Below are 11,826 nucleotides of genomic sequence, written 5' to 3' on the forward strand. Positions count from 1 at the left end.
TATTTCTTAAATTTAATTGCTTAATTCAAAATAATTTCCTAAAAAGGAAAATAAAAGAAGTTTCAGGTTTCATAATTTTCCAAAACTAAACTAGTTGATATACTCTTAAAAATGAAGATTTAATAAAAACTAAATAAATCAGTAGAAAATATACAATTTTAATATCATAAAATTATTACTTACTCATTATTAGGATTCCAGTCACATCCATAAACAACAGCTGGATGTTTAAATGCCTGAACTAACTTTCCATTACTCGTATGATGCACTTTACTATCAATTTAAAAGAAAATTGACAAATAAATACACTCATAAAAGCTTAAACTTATAAATATGCAGAATTTTACAAAGCAATTCCGTAAAGTGCTTTGAAAAGCAGAGTTCACTCTAAATTTTAAAAAAAGGCACTCCATTTTCAATATGCAATTCAAAATTTGAGTATCATAATAATATTGAGATTAGAGTATTAGGATTTTAAAAAAAATAAGTGGAAATAGCCAAAAACAAATACGTAGACATCCAATGCAATTGTTACAAATCAGGCATGTTCTAAAGTGATTATTTAAATGCATCATTCACAATGTAGTAACAACATTGCATTCAAAATATTGAAAACTTAAAATATTATATGAAAAAGGTCAAAAATACATTGAATAACTTAAATCACTGCATATCAGCAACAGAAAATAATGAGGATTTGTGATGGTATTAGCACAAATAGATCATATATTTTTTAAAATATCACGAGCGGTAATTGAGATCAAATGACACACGGGCTAGAAATATTTTTAACTACAAGGTAAATGACATGTTCTGCCAATTAAAACCCATCTAGAATGAATTCTGAAAATAACTGGGAAACTATTATGTAGTAAATATAGCAAGGTTGATACATTAGTTAGATAACGAAAAATAATGTGCACCAATAAAAGCACCATAAAATTAGAAATACACATAGGTTCAGCAAAGTGCTTTAAATAACTGTGAATTGGTTTATTTGCTTTCCTTACTACAATAAGGTTAGTTCATTAGTCACATATAATTAAGTTAGATAAATGAAAATAAATACATTCTAAAAACATACTATGTTTTAAAAACCAGTGAACCAAAATGTGGGAAACATACCAAAATCCATCACCTCCAGCAGAAGCAATTTTTCTGCTATCCTTTTGGTTCCATGCCACACAATAAATGTATGTATTCTTTTCATGCTATAAATTGAAGAACAATTGTTATTTTTAAAATCTAATCATAGGAAAGATAACAGTTATGAAAAAAACATTTATCAATATTAATATAAAGCATTTATTAATATTTACGCCAGAGGAATATTGTCAGTTTCTTCACGTGTACTGGCAACTGTACTTGCATTAATTTTTCAATTTAAAATATAGAACAATGTGAAAACTTTAATTAAATAAATAAAAGTATAATACAATAATAAAAATTCCTTAAAAAGGTTTCGATTTTACTTGGTATGTATTTTCTTATCTTTATCCATTTTCAGACACATTCAGTAAAATATTTGATAATTATAAATTATTTTAATATATTAAATTAAGTAAATTGAGGTTGAACCCATAGTTTAAGAAACTCTTGTTCAGACAATGAACTTTTGTATTTGACAGCTGATCTAAGATATCAGCTAGTATTAGGCATTTACTAGTTTTTACATTTTGATAAGATTTAGAGTTCTTTGGAAAGTAGCAGTGATTTATGCATGGGCATCATTGGCAAGGAAGACAACAGGTATGTGTAGAAGTGTGACTGAATTTCAATTTTGGATCCCTCAAAAACTGAATACCTGCGATGCTCATGGTTAAGAGGGAATAGACACACTGCAAAGACTTCCATACTAACTCATTTTTTTTATATTTTCCCAGAAATACTTAAAGAATTATTTTAAAACTTTAGAAGTATCTAGGTCATGTGATTGCTCCTACTTATCAATAAAGCTTAAACTTTTTAGAGGTTTAAGGGATTGATAATAAATTACTAATGTTCTCGAACACCCTATGCCAAAAATATAGCAGTAAGCTTGCAACTTACCTCAATTACTTTGAATAATATATGCAATAACCACACAAAGTTTTGCAAATCTAGCTTAAATATTCATGGAGATATGTACATTTTTATGAAAACTAATATTTAATTTTTAGCCGTACATTTTTTTCCTAACTGCATAAATATTCAATAAAACTGAACATACTTTTTACAGTAATTTTTTGTTTAGAATAAAAATAATTTGAAATTTGAAAAAAAACTCGTTAAAAATTGTACAATATATAAGCATTTACAGTTATCTTTTCATACTGCATTTAATTTTTTTTTCTTATCATCATTTTGTTTTGAATTGCATTTGGTAATTAATGAAAGAAGTTTAATTGGCATATTAATAAAAAGTCTGATCTGAAAAATTTAAAAAGTGCATAGTAATTTTCTAAGTAGATATTGTATTTTTTTTTAATATCAAATGATGAGGGGTTTTCTACAAATTTCATTTTGCATCATTTAAGAAAATTTAATGACAAATGATAGTACCCTAAAATGATGGTCTGGACAACAAAATATTAGGAAAGAAAACATAATTTAAATAGGGGGTGGGAGACCTATATAATGCCAATGACCCTTATAATAAATCCTGTTTAAGGGTAGAAAGTAAATTTTGTGGAAAACCCTTTACCATTTAAAGCTTTGTTTCGAAATTTATGAAAACTACTTAGAAAATAGCATACTTTTTAAGTTTTCAAGACATTCAAATACAATTTCATAAGTTACCAAATACAATTTAGAAGAAAATAAAGAAAACATTTTTTAAAAAGATTTTCTGCACATGCACAATATGAAAGTATGAATTTGAATGCTCATATCTCATGCAATTTTCAATGATTTTTTTTCTTCAAATTTTGAAATATTTTTGTTATTATTTAAAAATTGCGCTAAGATGCTTGTTTAACTTTATTGCATATTTCTGCAAATAAACTAAAACTCAGTGGCGTAACAGCTCATAGCGGGCCAAGGCCTACTGTGCCCATCTCAGTTTTCTTGACCTTGGGCTCTGGGGTGCAGGAGCAGATGTTCTGGTCAGGTGGTCAGCCTAACGCGGAACCCCCAGTGTTTAGTTCCCAAGCATGCTTGGTACNTAATTTTTTAATAATGCCATAAATATTCTATTAACAGTGTTTTCACTACAGCGGCTATAAGTATTAACCTTTAAATCAATATAATTTTTCGAATTTTTTTACAGGTATTGATACTGAAATATTCCTCTTAAAACATATCAGCTCAAATGAGGCAAAGAGTTTATTACTTAAATAATAATTTAATTTTTTAATAATGCCATAAATATTCTATTAACAGTGTTTTCACTACAGCGCGAGAACCTCGCATATTTTTTTCCTTTCTCGCATTAAAAAATGATTAACGCGAGAAGTTCTCGCACTCTATTAATGAATTTCAAAATGAGCTAATCTCGCGAATCTTGGTAAAAATTTCGTCTTTCGCTATTTTAAATGAAATCCGTTTCACTTTTCTTCCTTGATCTTTCCTTATTTTCAACATCGGTCCTTGTTATCAAGCTTTCCTATTTATCAGTATTGTTCAGAACCAGTGCGAACAGCTGAATACAATCCACCCCCGAAACCCTTTCAGAACACATTTCTCTTCAACCACGTGTTAACCGTAGGTAAGGTTTCTTCATGTAAGACGTTTAAATTTTTTGAGCTTGAATGTAAGATGGACAAATACCTTGTTAAGGCAACATTTTCTAGTCCGTAATGGACAAATGAAAATGAAACAAATGCGGGTAGGAACGGTCGAAACGAAACAAATACGGATATTCAATGGATACGGATCAAATACTAGCATGAAGTAAGAACATGAAAATAACTTCACTATTCTATAGCGGAAATAATTGAAAAACCTATGCTGGCAGATGAAGAGGATAGAAAAGTGTGTGCACAATGCTACAAATTTACTTAGTGGTTCCAAATAGTTCAGCATGTGTTGCACCCAAAACCGAATTAAGACAAAATATACTAACAGATTGACTGATAAGCATTTGAGCAACCTAATGAGAATAGCTGATGAAAAAGTAGATATAGAACATTTTCAATGTGATAATGTAGCAAAAATATTCAATGCTTTAAAAATTAGATGTTAAAAATGAAATATTTCTTTTCCAAGTCTATTCGTGTTTTTTTTTCATTTTTAGAAATCTCACCTATCTTTTTGAAATCTCACCCAGTTTTTGAGAAAGGGTAAGAAATTCTCACCCACTTTTTTTCTGTAATGAAAACACTGTATTAATGAATAATATTTTAAAGTAATGATCCACATAATTCTAAATCTGGTTCGTGATTTGTTATTTTCATACTATTTTAATTTCTTTTTATGTATTCATTGATATTTCACTGTTTTTACGCTAAAATCTATCAAAGCTAATAAAATCATGATATATTTCGAGAAGAACTAAGGCAATTATTATCCAAAGAACGGGAACTTGCAGAATTTTAGAATTAAACAGGTAGGAATTGAAATGTTAATTATTAATTACTAATAACAGTGTGAGATGTTTAAAATACATTTAAGAAAGTTATGTTGGGGATATTTCCGTATCAATACCTGTTCGTCCCAATGCCAACTAAATTTTAAGATTGAATTGCCAAGTATTTTCTAGTCTTTAAAGAATGAAACACGGTTTTTCTTTTAAATTCAAATAAAAAGAAATTCAATGAAGAAAGAATTTTTCTTTTATATTTTATTTAATTGTTTATTTATTGTTACAAGAACTTTCATGCGCTTTTCAAATTTTGTGTATTTTTACGAAACCTGCTCATTTTGTGCGCTTTCTGCTTTCACCGTACATAAATTTTTAAAAATCTCATTTAGGTAACGTAGTCAACACCTGAATAGCATTTTTGTAAAGTGGCATTCCAACTGACGCAAAAGAAATTCAGCGGCGTCTCAACAGTTTACGATCGCTTTGCTCGAATACGCTATCTAGGGAGAAAATCGGTTCCATGTTGTGATCGTCCCCCTTTCCTTTTCCTCTTCTTCTCAGTTGAATGCGAAATATATTCTTTCGTCAAAAATTCGTCAACAAGGCTCTCAATTTCTCTTGTTGGTGACCGGAAGTAGGTAAATCATATTCTTATTCCATACATTATTCAATAATATACCTTAAATTTAATAATTTCTGAAATAAGTGCTTTTTAGACAAAACTTTACAAACTTACGTTTTGGATTTTTTGTATACTTCCTTTCTTCAAATTCCATATAAATATTCCACTTTTAGAAGTTGCAGCTACAAGACAATTTGTATCACCTGGTGCCCAAGATAATGAATAGATTATACTAGCGTCTCCATGTGAAGAGTTTATCTGTAATGTGTTAAGATAATTTAAAGAATCTTCATTAAAAGCAAACTAGGATTTAGTATTTTCAAGATTAAATTAATGTAACTTATTAATAAGGTCCCATAGAGGACTGATCATAAAGACATTGCTTCTACTAGAACACCGAAGTCAAGCATGACTGGCAGCAGTCAGTGCGCTTTGTGACTGCTTTGGTTTTCCCTTGAAATGATCGATGGTACTCGGTATCTCCACTCGTTAAACTGTTGTACTCTTTAGAGTTCGACTTAGCGTGCAGGTGGTCATCGGGTAACGTTGTTGTTGTAGTTTTTCCTTACGTCGAACACACTTCTACATTTTTAACTTTTTGAGCAGAATGCTGCCACCATTGTATGTTTGATCCGGTTATGGTTTTTTGAAGAATGGAGCTCCGCAGCCATAGAAAGAATTATTTTTCGAACTCTGTTTATATTCATTTTTATTAAACTGAAGGACTCAAGAGATATTTGAAGACTATCAAGACTATTACTGTTCATTTATGACTACTTCCGTATGTTATTTTGTAAAAAAAATGTGTATGCATGGAAACTTTACCTTTGCAGGATCAAAACGCTAAAGCGGTATTTTTTTTTAATTCTTTAAAAAAGAAATTCCGACTAGCATTATTCTAAATTTATTACCATCATTACATTTTTCTCAGATCTGAAAATCCTAAGATATGCTTGTTCAGGGTTACCGCAGTCCTTGAAAATTTTAGAAAGTGGTAACGAAAATAAACCATATGTAGATATTTTAATTTCTTTGTAACCACAGCTAAAAATTGTTTTCCAAAGAAAGTATGCATGCATGAAAATTCCGCTTGCTGAACCACTTAATGATAAAGTGGTGTATTAAAATAAGAAATAAATTCTAGTATTAACCTAAATTTACTACAACTATTAAAATTTTTCAAGGATCGTGGGAACCCTGTTTAAGTCCGAGTCTTCTCCAAGTCTTGAAAATTAATTTAAAATTAATCTCCAGCACAATACATACCGCTTCCATTGTATTCACATTCCACACTTTTATGGTACCATCAAAGCTTGCCGTGGCTAGTAGATCAGGATTGTCAGGTTTAAATTGACAATCAAAAATTGTTTCAAGGTGTCCCTGGAGAAATAAGAAAAGTATCGAAATATTTAGGCATAAATCTGATGAAAAGTATACAGTTAGAGTGAAGAATGAAATAAAAAGCTCAAATGATGGAAAGTAGGCATGTAATACTACAGCGATGTCCGAAATTTTTGAGGAATGTTTTGAGGTAGTGGAAATATTTAAATTTCGTCAGTATCTGAAAGCCACATTAAATAACTTTTAGACAGTTTATATGTATGTTATACTTTATTTTATAATCGGGGTTGAACTGCCAACCCATTTTCTCTTGGGTTTACGGCTATCAATATTGAGCCTAACCCAAAAGACGAGGGCACTCCCGGAACAAGCATTGGGAAGCAATAGTTTCCTTGGAGAACATTTTGATGGAGTTAAACAGCATTTGCGTTACATGGAGAGGAAAGCCTCAAAAACCTCCCACGGCTAGCTCAGCGGCTTAGGCATACTTACCCATGATCCGTCTTCAACTGAGGATATTTTGCATCAGCATTCTCGTCTGTGCAACCGACAGCGGAATTGTTATCGAACCTGGGGCACTTCTTTGGGAGGCGAGTGCTATAGATTTAGCGTAGCATCTTTTAATAGAAAATGAACTAAAAGTAACAGGTTTCAAAAGAAGAAATCAGCGTTTTTGAGCTTTACCAATTCTTCTATATAAGCTATGACCGGATCACTCCCATTTAAAACGCTTTCAGTCATTTTTAAGTTTAGCGGAATTTCTAGTCGGAGCGCTTTTACACTATTTTTGGGGACCGATCAAAATTTGTTCGTACCGTCGTATCTGTTAAATTTTTGGCAAGTAATGATTGTCATTAAATCATTCCTTGCCAAGGCATCTTTCTGTATTGTTGAGAAAAGTGCTTTTTTTTAATGAAAAATGGGGCGAGTTTGGATCTAAATAGCCAATACACAAAAACGTACTTTCTGTGAGTAAAAGTAGATTTTTTGTGTGACAAATTTGTATATATTTTTTTTTTTGACAATCAAAATAAGATGAGGGAAGGAGGAATATGGTCCCGATAGTTTAGATATGAAAGCATAGTCGGAAGTTTGGGTTTCTCACTTTTTATTTATTTACTATTTACTTTTTGTTGCATTTTTAGCCACATTATGAGAACAATTTAAAAATAACCGAAAAGCTTTTACGCACGATTATACAATTAGGCTAAACCTTTTTCCACCTTGATGAAAATTATCAAAATCAATGCCTTATTCCCCTTTTTTCCAAATTTTTATGGGCCCAGATAAGGTAGCATTGGAGTAAGTTTTTAAATGTAAAAAAATTAGACTTTTTGCCAAAACAGTGGCTTTTTTTTCCATATTTATGTTCTGCGCCATTATCAAAATAAACAATTAGAGCGCTGGTTAAAGATTGGTTAAACTTGACTTAGTAGTCATGAGTAACTGGTGTAAATTCACATCAGTTGTGGATATAGCATATTATTCATAAAAAAAGCAGACTAATTTTTTTAACATGCGTCAGGCACTCACCATATTTCGCAAAAAGTCCCATGTCGAGTTCTTCAAATTGTATACACCAACTCCTCCGTCAAAAAATAAGCAAATTATTCTTGATGAAAACATTTGTTTAGTTGAAGAAGTTTCAGTTTGGGGTGAGTCTTTATTGCATAAAGAGGGTAGCACACAAAGAGCCTTGAATCCAACTTGCTTGAGTCTTAATGTATGCTGAGGCTTTTCGTTTGACACCGTCCATGTCCGCAAAACTCCTGCTTCAGCATCTAGATTATTTTTTAAAAGCTTAAGCAAAGAATGTAAAAATAAATAAAATTTATACAATAAATACAATTGGTAAACATTCGACATCGATTCTATTACTTACCATTATATCATTACAATTTCAATTATTTCTTCACTTACTATTTTATGGTTACAACTTTAGAAGAAGTAACAGAACGAATGTTAAGTGAATGGCATTATTTTAATCCTATGATGCAGAACTTTTGTTAAACATATTTTTCATACTTTGTTCATTATTTTGTATTAATAAGTCTAAATAAATGAAAAAAATGCCATGTTTAGCATTTTAATATTTTATAGCTATAAAATATAGCACGTCTTTAGATGCATACAGCATGGTCAGAAAATACAGGTGTCTTTTTCTTCGTTGAAGGTAATATCTTCCGAACATGGCTCACTTCCAAACAATATTTTTTCAAATTTGCACTTATATGCAGTTGTTTATATCTGAGAGAAACAGTTATTAACTTTTAAAATTTCTCAAAATCAACCACTGAATATATAAATTTACAAATAAATTTGCAAACTAATAAATTTACAAAATAAATTATTGATAAATTTTTGAATATGAAAAAAAAAAAATTCTAACTAATTTTCTTTTAATTTAATATTTTAGAACAAATATAATTACGGCAATCTAACAATTTCTTTTAGTAAGTATTAGACTGTTTTTCATAATTAAATAATTCCAAAATATATTTTTGCTCGTAGTAAGAGCATCAGAAAAAAGGGACGCCAGTGTCCCATCAGCGTCAAAGGGTTAAAGACTGACACAGTAGAAAAACTTTTTATATCCTAAAATAAGTTTTTCACAGTTAGATTTTGTGAAATAAGTTTTTAAATATTTAAAGTAGCGATTTTATGGTATCTTTTTCACAAATAAAAGTTAATAATTCTAAATTTTAAATTTTTTGCACTTATTTGTTAAATAAAATCATGTCACGTTCATCTAAAAAAGAAATTAAGAAAAAAATCCAGTATTAAGTAAAATAGTAAGCGCTTTTAAAAGGAAATTTAAAAACTGTTAAATGCCAAAAGAAAATATCAATAACTTTTCTTTAATTTTGTGTAAAAAAAATTTCTTCCTCAAGCGGAGATTAAACAAAAACAGAGTTAATTGGAGAATTTAATATTAAATAATTAAACCCTTTGCTGTCTGTTGTCTCTTATGAAGCGACATCAAAAGACACCGCTCTAAAATAAAAATATTTGTATCTTAATAATTAGAAATCACATTATTTCATGAATTTTAAAAAGATATGTAAGAATACTGTTTTATGTATTTTAAATGATTTAATGCTTTCATTAGTTGAAATAGGATTTAAAAGTATTCGGAGTGCAAAGGGCTTTATAACGCAAAAGAAGAAAATTTGTCCGGCACTTAAAAAGTTATTCTTGTTATTTTCCATTTCTTATGACCTGCATTTTTATTATCGGTTGCCATATTATTTATGTAAGAAGAAAAAGGGGCGCAACTTCGATAACCTAAGAATAAAATAGCGCTTTCTCGATCACAGAAGCAAAGCCACTTATCTCACTAAAAACTAAACATATAGCTGCTAAAATATGTTTCATAACAGTTAGACAATCTTTAATTGTTAAACATTTAATAAATTTCTCATTTAACAGAGTTTTCAATTTATCTCTGCATGAGGAAAACATCTTATAATTTAAAATTAATTTCCTTTTCGCAGTATTATTATTTTGCTTTTAACAGTTAGCATTTTTTAAATTCTCTCTAAAAAGCACTTAATCACATAATTACAGGACATTAATTCACATACATTTCATTACACTTATTATATTACACTTATTTCACATCATTACAGAAATTTCATAAGGAGAAGTGCATAAAAATTGAATTGATTAATGCTAACTGGAAAACAGTTTTGTTGAAAAATTGTTTTAACCCATGATTAGACTAAGTATATTAAAAATTATTTCACGAATATTGTTGCCTAAAAAAACATTAACTTTTGTTTTTTCAACAACATAAGCATTAATTAGTTTCAATTTTTTTAATGATTAGCAATAATTGGAAGTTAAGAAAAAAGAAGAAATTTTGGAGATAAGCACTAAATTAATGACTAGATTAACACAGTAAATCCTATTTAATGAATATAGTTGTGTAAAAACATTAATTTTTGTTTTTTTTAACAACATAAGCATTAATTAGTTGCAAATTTTAGCAATAATTTGACTAGCAATAATTTAAAATCAAAATAATAACTGAAAATATGGAGGTAAGCTCTAAAATATTGACAAGAATAAACACATTAAAGCCTATTATATGAATATAGTTGTGTGAAAAATAGTATTTTTCTTTTTTTTCAACAACGTAAGCACTAATTAATTCCAAATTTTTAAATGACTAGCATTGAATTAATGTTAAAAAATAAAGGAGAATATGGAAATAAAACTCAAAAATGAAATAATATAATTCATGACAATTATAGAGCTCATCTGTGTTTAACTTTGGTTTCTAAAGTTTCGACCTATTGTTAGTGAAATTCTATGCTTGAAAAGAACTAGAATAAATATTCGAAGAAATTTTAGTTATTTCCACGAAATAAAGCTATGTTATTTATTAAGGATTCGATGTAAAAGCAGCATCAACTTTTCTCAAAATTTTCTAGATCGTATTTCAAAAAACATATTGCTTTTCAGTTTAACAAGGTTCATAATTCTTATTTTTAGTCTAAGAGATTCTTAACGAAATTCCAGTTTTTTGATTTAACCTATTCTAACGGACCAGTCATATATGCATTATCAGGTTGGCGGGAATCAGGGTAAGGAAGATAAAACTTTTAAGTAAACTATTTCCTTAGTAGTTTATTTATTGACGGGTAATAGTAGTTCGATTTATTTAACTCGCCACTGCTTAATTCAAAATATATATTATATAGTTATATTTTGAACTGACATTGATTTCAGTTGTAGGGATGTCAATATGCTAATATGCTCCGTTTTGTAAAACAGTGTTCTCTAATCGTAGCGGAATTTAAGTTATTTTTAGCTTAGAATTTTTCAATTTAAGTAATTGTTTCACCACTACAGATAAGAAATTTAAAGTATCACATGAAATACAACTTTTTTGCGGTTATCTCGTGGGTAGTTAACACTAGGTTTACGGACGTTTCTTATATACCTATCTCTACGGACACACGTCAATTTGACGTATGAAAGAATTGTGATTCTTAATTTAATAAATTCAATTTTGTAGATTTTTATCCACCACTATTTCTAAATAATTCGTAGGCCTATATAATTCACCACTTCATATTTCAAAATTTACTTTGTTGTTATTTACCATTTTTTAAAAATTATTTTCGCGTGTCCGGAGCAGTTGGCATCTCTGGACTTAGAAACCAATGTATATGTATACTATAAGAAAAAAAAATGAAGATATGAGATATTTATTTATGAAATATTCTAGTATTTTATGTTTCAATACTCGAACTAAGCAACTGAAACCTTCAAAATCTGACACTCTGACATCAATTGACATTCTGCGTTTGTTCTTTCTATTATTGCTTATCGGCAACAGTTGTTTATCACTTGT

General features: G+C 29.3%; 1 protein-coding gene across 1 annotated transcript in view; it reads right to left on the reverse strand.

Moving 5' to 3' along the window:
* LOC107448478 (WD repeat-containing protein 17) overlaps positions 1-11,826 on the reverse strand; it is a 142,662-nt gene that overhangs the window by 39,805 nt on the left and 91,031 nt on the right. Inside the window, exons 5-9 of the mRNA XM_043039824.2 lie at positions 7,998-8,245; positions 6,390-6,503; positions 5,238-5,381; positions 1,126-1,211; positions 184-273 (exon numbers count right to left, since the gene is read on the reverse strand). Coding sequence (XP_042895758.1) covers positions 184-273; positions 1,126-1,211; positions 5,238-5,381; positions 6,390-6,503; positions 7,998-8,245 — 682 coding nt within the window. The remainder of the gene's footprint in view (positions 1-183; positions 274-1,125; positions 1,212-5,237; positions 5,382-6,389; positions 6,504-7,997; positions 8,246-11,826) is intronic.

Source organism: Parasteatoda tepidariorum, chromosome X2 (genome assembly GCF_043381705.1).
Source record: "Parasteatoda tepidariorum isolate YZ-2023 chromosome X2, CAS_Ptep_4.0, whole genome shotgun sequence".
Taxonomy (NCBI): Eukaryota; Metazoa; Arthropoda; class Arachnida; order Araneae; family Theridiidae; genus Parasteatoda; species Parasteatoda tepidariorum.